This window comes from Mytilus californianus, unplaced genomic scaffold (assembly GCF_021869535.1).
Source record: "Mytilus californianus isolate M0D057914Y unplaced genomic scaffold, xbMytCali1.0.p SCAF_3, whole genome shotgun sequence".
Classification (NCBI taxonomy): Eukaryota; Metazoa; Mollusca; class Bivalvia; order Mytilida; family Mytilidae; genus Mytilus; species Mytilus californianus.
This window is the reverse complement of record NW_026262679.1, coordinates 4,255,807-4,275,638: the sequence shown is the minus strand read 5'-3', so window position 1 is coordinate 4,275,638 and position 19,832 is coordinate 4,255,807. Positions and strand designations below refer to the sequence as shown.

General features: G+C 33.2%; 1 protein-coding gene across 2 annotated transcripts; it reads right to left on the bottom strand.

Annotated features, from left to right (window-relative positions):
- Window positions 1–6,659: 6,659 nt before the first annotated feature.
- On the bottom strand, window positions 6,660–16,383 carry LOC127732918 (N-methyl-L-tryptophan oxidase-like). Of its 2 annotated transcripts, none has more exons than XM_052242131.1 (6): window positions 16,225–16,383; window positions 12,968–13,112; window positions 11,647–12,139; window positions 8,508–8,626; window positions 7,796–7,942; window positions 6,660–6,928 (listed from the first exon to the last, which is right to left on the bottom strand). In XM_052242131.1, the coding sequence occupies exons 1-6, from the start codon at window positions 16,330–16,332 to the stop codon at window positions 6,684–6,686; spliced, it is 1,257 nt and encodes a 418-aa protein (XP_052098091.1). In that variant the 5' UTR covers window positions 16,333–16,383; the 3' UTR covers window positions 6,660–6,683. The 2 variants fall into 2 exon arrangements, with proteins under 2 accessions (XP_052098091.1, XP_052098092.1); XM_052242132.1 differs by having other exon boundaries at window positions 12,994–13,112; window positions 16,225–16,359.
- Window positions 16,384–19,832: the final 3,449 nt, after the last annotated feature.

Genomic DNA, 19,832 nt, shown 5'->3' with positions numbered 1-19,832 from the left:
TTTTTTTATTAAAATGTCCTGTACCAAGTCAGGAAAATGGCCATTGTTATATTATAGTTCGTTTCTGTGTGTGTTACATTTTAATGTTGTGTTTTTGTTGTGTCGTTGTTCTCCTCTTATATTTGATGCGTTCCCTCAGTTTTAGTTTGTAACCCGGATTTGTTTTTATCTCTATCGATTTATGAGTTACGAAGCATTGGAATATGAGATAAGGGATGGATAAAGACCCTGCCACGTCCGATCTGTGATTTTGTATGATGTTTTTTCTGCTTTGTATCGATCTGATGAGTTAAACCTTTTTCATCTGATTTCATAGTTTGATGTTATGTTGTGCTGTTACACCACTGTCCCAGGTAAGGGGGGTTGAGCGCTCATAAACATGTTTATCCCCACCACATTCTTTATGTGCCTGTCCCAAATTAGGAGCCTGTCGGGGGTTGAGCGCTCATAAACATGTTTATCCCCACCACATTCTTTATGTGCCTGTCCCAAATCAGGAGCCTGTCGTTTATTGGTTGTCATTGGTTCATGTCTGTCATATTTGTATTTCGTAAATTGTTTTGTTATAAATTATGGCGTTAGTTTTCTCAATTGAATTGTTTCATATTTTTCATGTCGGGGCCTTTTATAGCCGACTATACGGTATGAGTTTTTCTCATTGTTGAAGGCCGTACGGTTGCCTATAATTGCTTACATCCACTTTATTTGAATTTGGGTGGATAGTTGTTTCATTGGCAATCATACCACATCTTCTTATTTTTAATATAATGTCATTAAAGATGTGTATAAACAAACTAATTTTGAGAGATTGGTCGTTATCCATTTTTTCTAGAAACAATATACAATATGTTAAAATACTGGAAATATTTAGGAAAAAACATAGTGATAGATTACTATCTGCATCGATGCAGGAATCCTCAGAGTTACATGAGCAGGGCAAATTATCATGGCTAGGAAACATCCTCTCAATTTTATTTTTTTTACATCTAATAAAGATACTTACAAATTCTCAAAATATAAATTTAAAAAAATATTTTTTTCACAGTTGAGATTACAATTTATAACTAATTAGAAAATTGAAATATTTTCTGATTTGAGAGATGGTTATAAGAAAAAAAAATATGCGTACATATAGATTGTTTAAATCTCAATTTAAATGTGAGCCATATATTTAAATTAAATAATGAACAAAGACATATATAATCTCTATATTTCGACTAAGTGCGCATAAATTAGCAATAGAAAATTTAGATGTGCATGATAGAAAATGTCCACTTTGTAAAAATAACATCGAAGATGAAATACACTTTTTACTTAAATGTCCAAAATATGACAAAGAGCGCAAGCAAATTTTAGCATATATAGAATAACGGGTGCCTAATATAAAAGCATTAACTGAAGAGTCTAAGTTTGTCTGGCTTATGCGCTATGAGGATCCCAAGATTATTAAACCTTAAAAGGAATATCTAGTCTTACTATTTAAAAAAAAGACAGGAATTCCTACAATTATAGTCAATTGATAGTTTTTTCATATGAAATTATAGTAATCCTTTATTACAACTATAGCTAAAAGTGGCAGGTGGGTTTAAATTGTTCCAGCTTGTCGGTATTATGAAACTGGGTTACTGTACTTAATATATTCAGTTCATCTGATTTTATAGCTGGTTTTGATTGAAAGTTTAGACTTTGATTTGTTGTTTTTTTTTTGGGGGGGGGGGGGGGGGTTTCATCTTCCAATTGTTCATTAAATCATTGTAATCATTTCAATCGTTGTATATAGATTTAATGTAATTATTCAGCTCAGCTTTGGGCACTGTGACTAGCAATAAAACACTATTCTATTCTATGTTATAATGAACCTACCCATCTGTGTTTTACACATTATCGCTATTTGTCCGCCATTACCGGACTTCACAGAGGTTCCCGTAAAATTTTGAAGGCACAAGAGACAATGCCTGACGAGGAGCGTAGCTTTAATTCGACACCCCGAAATTCCGACAGACTGTTAGTCCGACGGTCCAATAGTCTGACGGTACGATAGTCCGACAATCTGTTAATCCGAAAGTCCGATGGTCCGACAGAAGTCGCTCTTCACGAAACTGTGCTGCGGCAGATGATAGATCTTGTTTTCACATAAGCTTACTAGTATACTGTCGAAATGCAAACAGTTTTTTAAATTTCAATAAGTGGAATGCGTTGTTATGGGATCTCATACTGTTTGAATGATAATTAAAGATTTCATTCCTGTTCACATGCAAAAAAAAAAACTCATAAAAGAAACCAGGCTTATAACTTTGTACGCCAAGAGCGCGTTTCGTCTACAAAAGACTCATCAGTGACGCTCGAATCAAAAAAGTGTTAAATGCCGAATAAATTACGAAATTGGAGAGCAATGAGAACCAAAAATTTCGTAAAGTTTTGTCAAATACAGCAAAGTTGATACCGAGGATGTCTGATAACATACATGTGCGTACATGTGATGCATTTTGTAGTTGAATGTGAAAAAGATGAAAAAGTCACTCATATACGAGTCGAACCACGGGCACTTAAGTCTTGTCTCTATATACCTTTATACAAACGTTAGCCAACATTTGGACTGATGCTTGTAAAAAGTATATGCATTTATCATATATTTAGCTCCATATGAGGGGGGGGGGGGGACCGCGACCCCTGCCCCCTTCTGTATAGTGCATTTTGCCCATTAGTGCTTTCAAATGTTTGTCATTCTGATAAGACTCCTTTGTTGTAAATCAACACAACATTTCATGTATATTTGTGCTTTTAGATGAAAGATATTAATTTTTCTTAAAATTTTGACTTTGTTCTTCTGTCAGATTATTTGTTTGATAAATGACTTGTCTTATGAAGAAATTAATTTACACAGGATTCAATGTAAATCTAAAAGTTCCCCTTTATGCTGTTGACACGGGTAGGATAGTTATATTTACGGTTTCTTCGACTTATGAATTATGATGGTCCCTTTGGTAGCTTTTACAATATCACTGAAATATCCAATTACAACGATAAAATATAGAGATTTTGCTAACTTTTTTCTATATTGACCTGTTTGTCATTTCTCCCGATATTCGTAATTAAAGAAGTTCCTTCGGACACGCTTTTAGTAACTGCGAGTTCTTTTTGTTAGGTGATTTTTGCTTTGTTTTTTGTTGCTTTGTGTCGATCTGACGAGTCAAGTATTTTTCGACTGATTTTTAAAGTTTGTTCTTGTGTTTTTCTGTTGCATCACTGTCCAAGGTCAGGAGAGGGTTGGGCGCTCGCACACATGTCGAATAACCACACATTCTGTATGTACCTATCCCAAGTCAGGAGCCTGTAATTCAGTGGTTATGGTTGGTTGCTGTATGCCATAGTTCTTTTTCGTTTATTTTTTTTACAGTTTGTTCTTGTGCTGTGCTGTTGCATCACTGTCTCAGGTTACGGTTGGGCACCCCAAAAATGTTGAACACCGCAAAATTCTGTATGCGCATATCCCAAGTCGGGAGCCTGTAATTCGGTGGTTGTCGTTTGTTGCTGTATATCATATTTGTTTTTTGTTAATTGTTTTGTACATAGATCAGGCAGTTTTTTCCGTTTTCCTTTTTTTACATTTGTCATATCGGGGTTTTGCTAATTGTTGAGAGCCGTACGTTGACCTATAGTTGCTAACTTTTACGTCATTTGGTCTTTCGTGGAAATTAAGTTGTCTCATCGACAATCATACCAAATCTTCTTATTTTTATATTGGATTGTCATGTATGGATTTTCGAATATTTCCTTCGGACAGCCTTGCTTCAGGATTTCTATAGTCTATAGACATAGTCTCGAGTTTTAGAAAGCAAATGCATAACGTTTGAGGGCAATAAAACCAAAATAACGTATGCAGAACAGTCAAACCTATCCAAGGTCAACTTTGTCTAGAGGACTTCCAACTTTAGTTTTATAATAAACACGTACGTATATGAAATGTTTAGAACAAAATGCATCATTTAAACCATGTAATGACTGACGTATTGGCAACTGGGTCGGATGATACCCTTGGGGAATAGTTATCCTCTAGTAACAGTACCGGTAAAGGTGTGATAAAAACGATTGGTGTGATTTCTGTACAGCACATGTTTCAGGATTAACCTTCATCGGGTACGCTCGATAAACCAACTATATCATGAGAACACAAGAAGCAGAGGCCTAAACAGAAAGCCTAAATCGGTTAAGACCAACTTTTTTTCTCTCAAAGAGTTGCATCTTATTTCATGGATAAAATGCATCACATATCATGCATGCCAGCACCGAAACATGCATTGACTGCCGTCGTGAACTGGTAGTTATTGTTTAATGTTATAATTGGATTTTTTATATTTTTTTTTCTTTTTAGGTATTCACATTGTATGAAGTGAAATCGTTATTTTTCCTTCCCAAGATACTGAAATGTTCAGATCAAATGTGCAGAAAACATATCCTATGTGATTCTTTGGTAGAAACTGTTTCATGGCTTGGCAACCTTTTATTTTGTTTAGCTTTTGTACGCTGTCACCATGCAGACATGGTCGCTAATAAAAGGAGACATGGGGAATATTTAAATGAAACAGCAACCCAACGATGCGATAGTTAATTTATAACAAAGAAAGAAATTTAGAGGTCAATAATATCGTCTCTAACAATATACAAGTGTCTACAGAATATATCAAACTCTAAATAGCCCCATTTCGAAAAGTTGTGAATGGATTTAACTGAGATTATCAATCGATTTGCTTTCAACACCAACCATCCTAAAACACAAAACATCAAGAAATAAAAAAAATTAACCACTGACGAGGATAATGTCTTTGGAAAAGTTTAAGAACATGTTCATTTATACGTGTTTTTCACCGTTCAATATTTCAGCATATCGTTTTCCATTCGTTTGATGTGTATGAGCTTTTGATTTTGCCATTTGGACTTTTGAATTTTCCTTGCAATTCGGTATTTTTTGTTATTTTACTTTTTACAGAAAATACAAATACGAGAACATGCGAATCAAGAACAAACTAACCGCTAATACTGCCTATAAGTTATTTTGAAGGTATAACGCAAAAATTGAAATTAAAATGGCAATACGCTGAAGCTAGTATAAAAGAGAGGCAAAATATACCAAAGAAACATTCAAACTCATTACTCGAAAACAAACTGACAATGCCATGGCAAAAATATAAAAACGATCAAGAGATAAACAACAGTATACAAAATACAACATAGAAAACTAAAGACTGAGCAACACGAACCCAACAAAAAACTGGGTGTGACCTCAGGTCTCCGGAAGAGTAAGCAGATCATGCTCCACATGTGTAAACTGTGCAAAACATTTAAAGACATGAACCATTACTGAAGGTACAGGGCCAAATAACCTTCGTGAAAATAAGAAATGCCAATACTAAGAGGATGACCATTATATTTTCTGGGAGGGATAATTTTGAAAATAAATAACATGGCCTGGTAAAAACAGAAAATATATAACTTGCACAATGAATTTTCTGCAACACAAAATGCAGGAGTCAAATGTGTACAAAAGTGAAAATAATGTTCATGCTTCAAATAAATAAGCATGCGTAGCAATAATGAAATAAATGACCCCCCCCCCCCCCCCCCCCTCTCCGAATATCAAATGGTCATACCCTTATACAACTGCATATCAGATACATTGGCTTATCGATGAGTGGTTTCTTTTTAACTGTTCTTAACACGAATCTTAACTAGTAAACTATGCAAAAGTTGTAAAATCAATGAACCATGATAAGGAGGTGCATAAGACCATATATCTCCATGGAAATGCACGGACATGTTAATACAACTGCATTAGAAGCTCATCTTAAGCTGACATAATAACTAATTTTAATATGTAAACCAGCTATGTAAGAGTTTCAAAGGCAATATACCATGACTGAGGGGGATAGGCCAAAGTATTTTTATGGAAATGAGATGTGCCAATGCTAATACAATTACATATCACTGAATATCACAGACCTACAACTAGTGGTTCCCCTTAAACTGACCTACATTTGTTATCCCAAACTTTAACATTTAAACTCGCCAAAAGTTCCAAAGTCATCAGATCATGACTGAGGGAGCACCAAATTATCTACATGTAAATGAGATGATCCAATGGTAATGCAACTTCATATCAAATATATCATAGATCTACCACTACTGGTTCCCTGTAAAACTGACCTAATAACAAACTAATATGTTTGCCACAGCCGCTTGAAACATCACACCCAAGTCTCGTTTTTTCGACTTCCTCAGGGCGAGACAAAAATGCATAAGCATTTTGGAAAAGTACTGGTCAGCAAAGAATTATAGAAACTTATTTTGTGGAGGGTAAAAAAGAATTTAAAGAATTTCGAATTTACTGTGATGCTTTTGATGAATGTCCTTTTTCACAAGAATGTATTACCAGAGGAGAGAGTGACTTTCTTGAGAGAGAAAACATTGCTGTGATTCGTCTATATTTCTGGCTAAATCTACTGATGCAGAACTCTCTTATTCTGTAAATCATTTATTCAATAATTCACTTTTCATTTATCTTAAAGGAGGTGGGTTTTGGGGTTTATTTTCTTGGGGAGGGGTGATAAAATCAGCACTCGTTTCACAAACCTGGAACTAAAAATGAAGAAGACAGTTGTGTGTTTTTTTAGTAAAATCTACTTTTATTATAATTTACTTCCTTCTGTCTTATATTTGACATTAAACGAGCCTTTTGGAAGGGTAGTATCCCATTTATTTTCCATTACTAACAAGGCGGCAAGTCGACCAATTTCATCGCATGACTTTGCTGCGTATCCATTCCCGCCAACAGCTATACCTAACTGTGAGTGAATGTGATCAATGTAGGGTCTACCTGATGGAGTTTTCACTATAACACAACAATCACCGACATAAGATTGCAGCTTTGGTCCTGAAAGTAAAACAAAACAACTGGTATACTATATATAACGGATGTGCAAAAATGGAACAAATAATAAAACTCATAACTGTTCAAAAACATAACTACTGCAGTTCTGAATTTTAATTATTTTAATGTCTATTAAAGTATAATTTACAGGTTTTTATTTACAATTATATTTTCTTAAAATCTAAAGCGCCTCGATGTTCTCGTGGTAGCGTGTTCCGGCCTCTAGTGCGGGAGGTAGTAGGTTCGAACCCCGGCCGGGTTAAACCAGACTTTGAAATTTGTATGTTCTGCTTCTCCGCTAAGCACTCGGCATCAAGGAGTTAGAGCAAAGACTGGTCGGTTCGGAGTTGTTACCATGTGAACTAGCACGTTAAAATCCTGGTCAGCGTGTCGGTCTAGTACAAAGCATGGTTAATATTCATATTACATTAAAATGTTCTCGTCCTGAATATCATTTAAACGCAGACCCAGTAAAGATGTCATCAGTAAATATAATTTCGTTGTATTGTATCATGATTAGATTTATGACCACCTAGTATGAACAATTTTTAGAATGGTCACATGAATTATATATAAAACCATAAAACTAAGGCGATATGGTTTGGTTGCTGGTCCGTTGTGATATCTAGATAATTATCTATGTTAGAATAGTTTGTTTTGTTTGGGTGCTGTCTCCATGCCATTCAGTGGCGCATCCAGGGTTAGAGGCAGGATGTGCGCAATTGTCCTATTAAAATAGTAGGAAAAATATCGATTTTTGTTGTTGATGATTTTACTAAAAAAAAAAATCTTCCGATCAAAAGGGGACGTTCGTCCTCTTTGTCCTCCTTTGCATCTGTCACTGTTTTTACCCCAAAATCTCCATTTTACCTTTAACAATATCTTTGATAATAGTAACTATATCTTCAATCATTTTTTCATCACCTCTACTGCAGTACCAATGTTTTACTTCTGTTGCTGTGCTCAATATTTTAGGGAAGTCATCACTGTCGTGACCTAATTTGATGTAGTACTTTCCTGTAAATAACACATTTTGAATTTAAAGTAAGATATGCTTATTTTTCGGCTTACAAAGTTCTTTTCTGGATTATTTTCATATGTTAACCTATAGTTTAGAACTTTAAAGCAAAATAAAGATTGTTAACCAGGACTTTAACTTAAAAGCCAAATCATTCTGTTCTGACAAAAGTGCAACATAATATCTATTAAACATACAAAATTTTTATAGCGTACATTTAATCAAATTGTATATTAAAATCTGATTTTAGATTTGATTTGTTCGGGAAGAATTCGTCTAGCCTTTGTGACATCTCCTTCTATTCATTTTAAGCAAGCATTTATCTTACTTGCGAAGGTCATGATGATATGCGACACGCCGTCGTATGATAGTACGCCTTCATGCCAAAGTCAAATGATGATAAAGTTTCGGCCAGGACAAAAGAATACAAAGAAATTTTTCTTCAACGAAATTTTCAAGATAAAGCTAAGATTTTTTTTCTTCTATTAAATACACCTTGGGCAAATTTTGAAAAATCTGTGTGTTTCTACATACAAAATTTTCACTATATTTTAATTGAAATACCATCAGGATATTTTACAGGTGGCAGCATATAGAATTTTACTGTGTTATCTGACCGTCGAATAAATTTTGTCATCCAATCTGCAGCGCCAGTACCACAATAAGAAATCGATGGCATATTTCTGAAATATAGTCATATAATTATATAGAAATGTTCCAACATTCCCCATACACATAAAGGCAAATTTAAAAACTTAGTTTACAACATAAAACACACACTGCAGTGCCTAAGATGACCCTCATACCTCATTTCCACGATTTGAAGTTTGTTATCTTGTATTCAGGCGCGTAGCTACGTTTACGTCAAAACGCCCGGGCGTACACATGAATTTTGGAAAAAAAATATTTTAATCTAAATAGATTAAAAGATCTGGCTAAAAGCACATGAGCCTTGTAGTTCTTTCTCCACTGACTTGTAATTGAAAATAACAGTCGGAAGAAATTTACTTTTTAATCAAATGGTATCATATTATTTATTTGTTCGTTTTCTGTCAAAATCTGAATCTACTGTGAATTATTCTCCCTTTCCTATAGTTTAAAGCAATTCATTATCTGCTGAGATACGATATGCAGTTTTGTCGAGCCTGCGAGACATTCCGTAATCGGCGTTGGCGTCGTCAATATTTATGTTCAGCCTGTGGTTAAATTTTTTTTTAAAACATCAATGAATTTGTAAAACCTTTATGAAATTTTACAGAATATAGGCAGAAATTTTTTTATGATCAAAAGAGTATCCTGAGCATAATTATGAAAATTTACTTTTAATTTTTCCGCATTTTACTGAAAAGAACATTGTTTTTATTAGTTAACAAGTAGATACTGTTTGTTACGCATCAATTACTTTGTCAAAACTTCATCGAATTTTATGTAAAAATGTTAACACCAACGATTTTTTTTTTTGCACCAGATGCGCATTTCGACAATTAATGTCTCATCAGTGATGCTCGAGGCCGAAATATTTGAAAATCCAAAACCAAATAAAAACATTGGAAGAACTGATCAAAATAAATTGTACCTAAAGTATAGCCAATTCCGGACAAAGAATCAGAGCTTTGCACGGGGGAGATATATTCCTTTATTTTTAAATGATTTCAAAACTTTTACAACAGTCAGCAAATTTCAGTCTAAATTTTTTTTTTCATTTTTCAGTATTTTACCCTTTTTTGGGGGGCAATTAGCAGACGGTCTTGAATTGAATATTTTCCACCTGCTACATTTGTAAATTTTCATAGATTGTTATGAAACTTGGACAGAAGCTTATCTTCCAAGATCAAGAAAAACATTTAAAGAAAAGTTTGATTACTTTTAAATCCTGTATTTGACTAATAAATGGATTCACTTTTTATAGTTTAACCGACAGCAGCAATCCCAGGCGAAACACAGGATTCCACGGAACCCTTTGAGTATGTTTATATCACACATGACCATCTATGAAGATTTATTATTGCATGTACTTGTCCATTTACAAAATTTGCGCATAAAAGGGGAGGAAACTAGATTAAGTCATAATAATCAGAAGAACGACACCATTGAAAATGTAGACTTGCTTTTTTTTATATTTCGAAAGGTTTGGATCTTTGGTCGATTGATTTTTTTTACCCCACATCTCCCTTTAAACATATTTCATAGTAACAACTACTGGCCATTAGATTCCAAATCAACACACTGAATAAATTATACATGAAAAAATCAAGAAATTAGACTTTAAAGTATGTTGCTATTGATGAGTTTTAATGACAGAAATAGTATCTCTCTCAATAAATCGTTAGCTTCCGTCGGACCCCTGCTGGGAGGTCCATTGTCCTGTACCCGCTGGGGACCCTCAAACCCCTCGCCGAGGTTCGGGCGTACACTTAAAAATGGCTTAGCTACGCCACTGAATAGTATTTATTACACATGACTTTGTATCGAAATCAATGTTAAATACATTTGATCAGTAATTTATAATTTGATTGAATGATTATTTTTTCTTGACGAAAAGACAATTAGAAAAAGTACGAAATAATTGTGAATTCAGTCTCTCGGTAGTTTTGTGTCCTGTTAAATGATAAAAGGAATAGACCATTCATCTTTGGGAAAATGTTATTTTAATTAATTGTGTACTTTGAATTTCATGGGGACAAAAAAAAATTCCGGAAGGGAAGTGAAAATATTTAGTTTTTATCGAGAATAAATAAAAAAATCAAAGTAAACTTTAAAAAAAATTAAGTTATTCAAAAGTATTTTGCCATTTCAAAGTTGAAAATATTGTTATCCCCGAGGAAAAAAACGAAGTGCCACTAATGGGAATAGGATCCATCCATCCATCGTCTTGGAAACTGAAAAACTTATGAACATTTGTTTTACTATTAGGTATGGCCATATTTATATCGTGACCTATGATGCAAAATATCTATATTATATTCCTGTTGTTGTATTCGAAATAAAAAGTGTCTTTACTAATATCATAGATTTCTCTAGAACACAACATACGGAATTAGTTTTGTTTTCTGTTTGAGGGAAAACCGATCTTCCTTCGCTCATTTCTAATACATTAAAGATTTTGTTGTAACCTTCTGCACATTATATGTGATGACCATTACTGGCTGTACGACAGTGAAATTGGTGTTTAGTAAATTACCCATCTGATCTTGCTCATTTGCAGGGTTGTTTCGGCAATCCCGTAATTTCATACAGCAAACAAATACTTATTTCTAGTATCTGAGCACAAGCCAAATAATGCTGGAGTACTAGTTAAGAATTTGAATATATACAAAGGAATTTAATCGACTCAGAATTGAAAATAAGTCCCCCTTTTGGAGGGGAATTGGGAGTGGCATGGGCTCCATATGAGTAGACTTTGAAGATAAATATACATATAAAAATAGTTTGCACTTTGAAAATTGAAAATTAATATTTAGGAATTACAAATAAAAAACGTGTACGGTTTAAAAAGGTGAGAGAAAAAATGGATTCCCGTTCTGTTATATGTAAACTGGAATGTTTTGTTTTTACTTTAATGTCGGTTATTTTGTGTTCATCGTATACTTGTACCATATAATAACATTGATTTTGTCAATCTTTTATTTTTAGTTAATTTCACAATAATCTTTTAATGAATTTAAAAACTCATTCTATAACTGCCGTTTTAATATAACCATACCTAATTTTTTTGTAATCGTCTAGACTAATTTCGATTCGAGCTACAGTAATTGGACGCAAAGATACATCAATATTGACATATTTCGGCAGGAGTTTCCTGAATGAAGTAAAAGCACCCGTTGCAAGTAATACTTTCTTTGCATATATCTTTTGACCGCTTTCTGTCGAAACACACATTAAATATTCCCCGCCAATAACACATCTCTCTACTTCATTTGCCACCGCTTCAATCACGTGACAACCTTGTCTCTTTGCAATTGTAATTTGCGCTTCTATTAAACGCCTTGGACTTATATATCCAGAATTATTCTTTTCGTAAATAGCTTCATCAGATTCGGAGAAATTCAAGTATGGGAAATGGTTTTTCAGTTCTTTGCTTGGCCACAATTTGGTATTTATTCCATGGCTCTTGGCACATTCCTTGTTTGTCCTCATGAATTCTTTACCAACAGAACCACATATAATGTATCCAGTTTCATCATAAAAAGGTATGCCTACAAAAAGGTAATTTGATATACAACACAGGTACATATCTATATTCTTTGTAATTGGATTCTATTAAATGTGCGTCTGGGGGTTCCAGCATAATTACATGATTTTAAAAAAAAATCAGAAGAAAAGAAAATGAATTGATTGTAAATGTTAACTCAAAGGCAGTACAAAATGGCTATGTAGAGTCGATGAACATGAAATGTTATAAATGCATATTAAAAAGAGGTGCGATAGGACATAAAAGCTATTATATATAATCGTCAAAATTCACGCTTATTCATATGATAAATTGATTGTTGATTGTTTAAAGCTAATGGTAAATATGTCATGCATAATCAGGACGAGAACACATTAAAAACAAATTCAATAGTTTCAACCGGAATGAAGGGCGTCAGATTTGGACCGCCGATTAAAAAAGAATATATGTTCGATATGGGCAGACATTTTGGCTTGTAATTCGCCACGTATTAGCTTCTCATTTTAGTGATTTGCAAAGAGTTCTTTTATAAGGAGAGGGGAGGCAGTCTCCATTAGAGAGACATCAGATTTGACGCCCCTATTCCAACCGAACATAGTTGCGTCTTTATGCATCCCGCACAGGCAAACGACGCCATCTTCACAGGTTCTTGCAATCTAACTAAAAATTAAATATAGAACTCGGATTTCGTTATACGTATGTAGTATAACGAAATCCGAGTTCTATATTTTAATTAGATTGAGGTTCTTGCTGTTCGACAGGAGTCTGGGTGATTATATTTCTATACCCCAGGCAACCTTTGGAGTCACTATGAAGAAACTTAGTAAAGAAGAATTCGAAATATTTTCCATACCGGATGAACTTTCTATTTCCCGATACCTGGCAATAGATTCTTTGGCAAGACTCGACCAAACAAAATCACTGTCTGAAGACCTTGTAATTCGCCCCTCATCGTAATGGGCACCAAATATATCTCTTTCACCTGATGCACTTGGGTCCTTGAATAAGAAAAAAGACAATCATTAGAAGGATTACAATATTTGAAAATTGTTGTAATTAAAAAGCGAATTTATTATGTCTAGATTGAGGGGTCCGAAGTCCGCTTTTTTTTTTTTTTTTCTTTTTTTTTTGTAAGAATGAAAGCTCTTTTGCCTTTTGAGCTGACATTAAATATCATAGATATGTTCATTTTCTGTAAATTTACTGTTTATTAAATGTTGAAATATTCAAACATTATTGTTTTTCTACTTCAGGTATATATGGACTGTCTAAAAAGTATTTTGCACATATTTTGGAATTTTCGGTTTTATTTGCTCTTAAGCTTTATATTTGATTTGGTTTTCCAACTGGTTTGATTCGAGTGCCACTTATGAGTCTTGTGTATACGAAACGCGAGTCTGGTGTACCAAATTATAAACCTGGTATCTTCACGGTATATTTGATTAGTTTATATCTGTTATGTTAATCTTGCAGGATAATTAAATAATAATTTTGGCCCTTATAAATTGACAGTAGGCATTTAGGCGCAATTGACTAAGCTCGGCGACTGGCACGTGACGTTGTATATTTCAACAATCAAAGTTCATTTGTAGATTGGAAAGTAAAACAATAGACTAGGTTGCAGTCAAAAAATCATTTATACGTTAGAACCTATTTGCCTTTTGACAAAACATATGTGTTTTTAATAATGTGAATGTTTACTAAATATCAAGTAAAATAATAACGCAATTATATAATTCAAGCCTTGAGACGACCCCTGAACGCGTTGTGTGTGTGTAGTATTTAATACAGCGTGCTGTTGTGCATTGTGACAAACCTGGGAATAGTTTATTGATATATAATGTCCCAGAATTAATTGATTATTTCTGAACGTTTATCAATTGATATTATGTATTTCAATCATAGCATGGAAAATTGTCGGAAAGCATGAAGAAAATTAAGAAAACGATATTTCTTTTAAAATATTTATCTTAGGTCGAAAACACAGTGGTCGGAAAGCAGAAATATAATCAAACAAAAGGACTTTTCTGTCAAAAATATCGAATTTCATTTATAGATACTACCAGACTAAGAGAATACTCATTATTAAGTTTAAACTGAGACTGAATTTATTCTTAATAGAATATAATTAAAATTGTCATATATACATGTACGTGCATCATGTCTCACAGGTTTGAACAGTCATTATATTTATGAAACTTATATGCAACGTATGAGCACCAATGAGCAGGGATGCGTACCCAATGTTAGCTAAATATCTAAATTTTAAACGTTCGTGAATGAAAAAATACTTGCATGGTTTCAATTCACAAGGACTTTTAAATTAAATCATTGCATGTCACAAAAAACGTAATTATTATTTTACAATCATAATGTAAATTATTTTATACTGTTTTAGAATGGATTCATAAGTCTCTGCTTATATTTTGTATAGCAATATATTCATATAGTGGAATATTAGACTTTAAAAAGAGATTAATTTGATAAATAAAATGCCCATCCGTAAATACTTGACGTTTGTGTTTATTGATATTATAAAATAATATTCTAAATTTTTCGGAAAAAAATTACTAACAGGTATGTATGTACTATGAATTTCAATTCTTTTTTTGTTTGTTTGTTTTAAAGTTCAACCTTATAGCATCTAAATATTTGTACTATGGTACAAATGCGTATTCTTATCCAGAGTATCAATGCGTATGCTTTCTATTTACTATTTCTTGCGCAAAAATACCACGTGCATGCATAAATATTTATTTCACTCGTAAATGCGAATATTCGCTTTTCTTATCTACACCCAGTTCACGGCAGTAATATAAGAGCTTGCCATGTGACTTTCAAGCAAGTTTATCATTACTTACGGTATTCTGACCTCTAGCTGTTTCTCTTTTTTTTAGTCACTGTATACTATTATAAACTTAGACATTTTCGAAATGCTAAGGATTTTCTACCTAAGGAATAGATTACTTAACTTCGTACTTTATTTGACCTTTTTAACTTTTTTTATTCGAGCGTCACTGTTGATTCTTTGTAGACTTAACTCGCGTCTGGCGTACAACATTTTCATCCTGGTATCGTTTTATATCTACATATCTTTTTATATAAATTGGTTCTTTTGAGAGTATGTTCAGGTATTCATAAAACTTCTGAAAATTAGATATTCATCAAAACCAAGTTTTCCTGTAGAATATATGGATTGATGTAAGTAAAATCAGGAAGTCCTTAAAATTTGAGATGTTTTATGAGACCAAAATAAGTCTCTATTTAAGAGGTCACAATGAAGCTGGGGGTGTTACTCTCAAGAAAAATATACGAAACATTATTATATAAATTGCATGACACAGGGTTTCACTTCACATGGAAATTGGACTTTAAATTTATCTATACAACATCTACCATGAGTACAAACAGCTTCAATAACAAGTTGAGAATAATTGAAGGCATCCATGCAGGAAACAAAAGATGAAGATATGATAGATAAAATAAATGCATCCAGATTATTAAGCAAACTGAGTGCTTAAATTTATATTGCGATTGGTTTGTGCAATTTGAATTAGACATCCGGTTTGTAGAAACTGGGATTTGCAAAAGGGTTATGAAAAAATGATGTACATTCCCAAGTAATAAATAAAATAATCGAGCTTTAAAATATATATTCAAATAGAAGCTGTATATAGTGTCTAAAAATAGCAACAATCAACATTCAATCTATCTAGGCGTGGATCAGTTTGTAAATAAACTGATGCAGTTACTACATTAAATCATATAAGTGCCTAAGAATGTAACTTTAACACACTATTGAGTGTTATAAAATAGAAGCTGTATATATACACTTTTCTATTCACATTTTCTATTCACAACTATCCAACATTGCTTTCAACTGACTTGTGCAAGAATCTACACACAATTGCATATTTTCAATAAAGGTGTTTTAACATTATCATTATCTTATCTATTGAAAGTCAAGTATTTCAATTCAAAAGCAAACAAAAATTCAGCAACAATTTTTTGGTGACCAGTCAGCGGTCTTGGGTTCACGTGTTACTTTTCTTTTTTTAAAGAAAGCAACTTTAAGGTAGTAAATGCATTTGATGTGAATCGATTTGTTACCTCTGCTTCTTTAACTCCAATGAGGCATACAGTCCCAATATTTGATCCATATCTGGCAGTTGCTGACCCAATACATCCAGCACCAACAACACAAAGGTCAAATACCATTACAACAACGACAGCCTAGATATTAACCTTATACTTTGTCATATAAACAATAATCACGTGATGTTGTTGCATAAATTATCAAAGTCATGTACCTACGATGTATCATATAATTATTAATACTGTTTTAACGCGCTGAAAGGACAGAGACTAGGCCTTTCAAGAAATAAAGTGATATGTTATTTACTTTCACAAAATGAATAGCATTGCTTACGATATCTGTTGTTATTTTCGCAAAAAAAAACCAGACAATTTGGTTGAAATACAGATCCTGTTGCTTCCTTTACATAATCAACAGGATCTGTATTTCAACCAAAATGTCTTTTTTTTTTTGCGAAAATAACAACAGATATCGTAATCAGTCTATTTATAATTCGTTTATTTTAATCACGGATACGAGACGAGATTCTTTTTAAAATATGTATATATACTGAATACAATACAGTATATTCAGTATATTCAGTATATATACTTATTTTTTGAAAAAAAAACTCGTCTAGTACCTGTGATTTAAATAAACCAATATACGTCTATTCTTTCTAGTTTAAACACATTTTATTTACTAAAACTAAAATAAGTAAAATGAGCCTCCTCATGGGTTTTTGATTATGTGATTACTTGGCCGTTTTATAGTGATTATTTGATTACCAGACCAAATATTTCATGATTATTTGATAATATAGGACTGTATTTTTGATTATTTAATTATCTTGTTTAAAAAAATAATTAATGATTATGTGATTATATTGGTAAAAAAATTGTGATTATGTGATTACTTGGACACCCCCATGAGGGGCCTCTAAAATTAAAATGGATTGGACACAAGTGAATAATACTTATGAAGTCCGCTCCGAATTACAGTACATAAAAATACAATGTTTACATGATCATGCAATATTTTACAATTATAACCTTTGAATGAGGTCGATACGAGGATGTGTCGACTTAAAAAAGTATATGATCTGAGGACAAAGTATGAGGTCGATGCCAAAAGTGGTATATCGACTGAGGACGAAGTAGTTTCAGACGAGTATACTGATAATATCGGAAATGTAGTTTCAGACGACGAGTATACTGATAATACTTATTGGGTCCATGCTGTTGTGGAAAAAAAGAGACGAAAGATACAAATGGGATATTTAAACTCATATGTCGAAAAACAAACTGACAATGCCATGACAAAAAAGAAAAACAACAATGGGTGATCTCAATTAAGTGTTCATAAAGAATTGAAAATGTAAGAAACCCCTAAGCTGCATGCCAAAAAATTGCCATCCCTTAAATTTTGCAAACATCCCCATGGTGCCAATTGCATGGCTGGTTTATTACATCCTTGAATACATGACCTTATTTTAAGCGACACGGATCATACCCTTATTTCTTTAATTCGAAATATTAACTACACATGAGGACCATAGGTAGTCTACCTGAATTTTTGCGCTAAGATTTCTTGGCATGCAACAAGCAATATAAGTTCCTGGCTTGATTAAATGTGAAACAATTCTAAAGGGACACCAACGACCTGATTTATGCTAAAAACAATAAACTAAAGCAAAAACAAAATCATGCCAAACAGCAAACTTCGAGAATTGATCTGAGACTTATATATCAGGAGGACGACTTTTGTTCTTAATTAGTTCTTTCGACCCCGTAAGCTCTTCTATCTACGAAGGCGCGAATTAATATCTTACCTAATATTTCTCACTATATTAGAGCTCTTCTAGTTATATGGAATCATCTCTTCTGGCTCTAAAACTCATCTTGCTCAGTAATCTTTCTTTACTTTCTAAAGGTTAACGCTCACTTTGTTCAATGTCTCGTCTTCTCTCAAGCATACATAAGCTAGGAGAAAATAATTCTACCCAGTTTCAGAGTATTGGTAAACATAGAACAGTCATTTCAATGTTCGAAACAATGTCCAGATGTTCATCTTTATTCGCTAGTGCTAGGGATCTCATGATAAAAAACAGATCCAGACTGCGATAAAAGACGATTTTAGTTTGAATGGCGTCCATTCGGCTTCGGCTTCGAATTTAAATACTAAGCTGGGAATGTCACATTATCTACACTGTCTGAGACCTGAATAACATATTATGTATGTGTGGCTGCGTGTGTAATCGGACTACACTAAATATTTAATGGTCTGTAGGAGTTTAAATAAATATGTTGGTATATGTTCTTCTTTTTTCTGCTTGCTTTAGGCATTGATGTGATAAACTTATCATAAAATTGAGAATGGAAATGGGGAATGTGTCAAAGAGACAACAACCCGACCATAGAACAGACAACAGCAGAAGGTCACCAACCATGTATGAATTTGTAAGCATTACCGACCAAGACTACCAACATTTGTTTATATATTCCTTAAGAGGATTCGATCATACCATTATTTGGCAATACGATACTCATTGTTGCCTAGTAACAAGGAATGTTTTAACTAAGATGTAACCAATACTAAGAAAGATACACAATGGTATATAAGGACCATTTATACGCTAATAATACTTTAACCACCTTACAATCACCAAATGACATGCAAATAAGCATTTTCATTGCAAGTTCCTTCAATGGAAGTTTATGATATAACCAAAGATATAAAAAAAACTCTTAAAATCGAAATGTCCGGCAGAATTTCGTCACATTACCCACGTCTCTAGTATGGGTTGAGCAGATCTTTCTGACCATTCTTGTAACAAGAATAACCTTCTAAAATTCTTGGTAGTTTAATTCTCTACTCAACCAAATCAGCGATAAACATCAACCAAAAGTACCGGTATCAAATATATTTAGCCTTAGAAGTTGCTCACTCTTAACAAACACGGAGACAGCAGACACTCTGCTACGAAGGGAACTTTAAGGTGCACAAAGAGTTACATTTGATACACGCCAGTCTAGGAATTAATATCTGACCGAAAAACATGTTCATGTTTTTATAAATATTTCAAGAATATCTATTGTATGGTATATGTGTTTTATTTGTATTTTTGTCATCTCTTTCTGAAAGTAAAAAACATGAACATTTATACAAATTAAGCTAAATTCTATAATACTTTACTACATGACCTATGCGGTATCAAATTTTAAATGCTATGGTATATTTATATCTCTAATAGATTACACTAGCTTGTCTACTCTTTCACATAACTTTTATCCGTTCTGGCTTTTGCCTAGGACAGGCCTTAATGAGACTGAATTTAGTACATTGTTTGAAAAATCATCAGGTTTAGTTTTCAAATCTACCATCGCCTCCTTGAATCATCCTTGGCTTTCAAATATTCGACGTCTTCATAATGTCAGTTTCAGAGAATTTATAGAGAAAAAAAAGCAGGATAAATTCTTTCAATTTGTCTTTTAGTTTGGAATGGACGAAACACAAGAGAATATTAAAAAAGTATAACAAAATACCAAACTCCAAGGCAAATTTAAAAAGGTGCAGTACATAAAAACAAAATCGAACGCTATCAATAAAAAGAAGTAAAATAACAAAAATACCAAACTCCAAG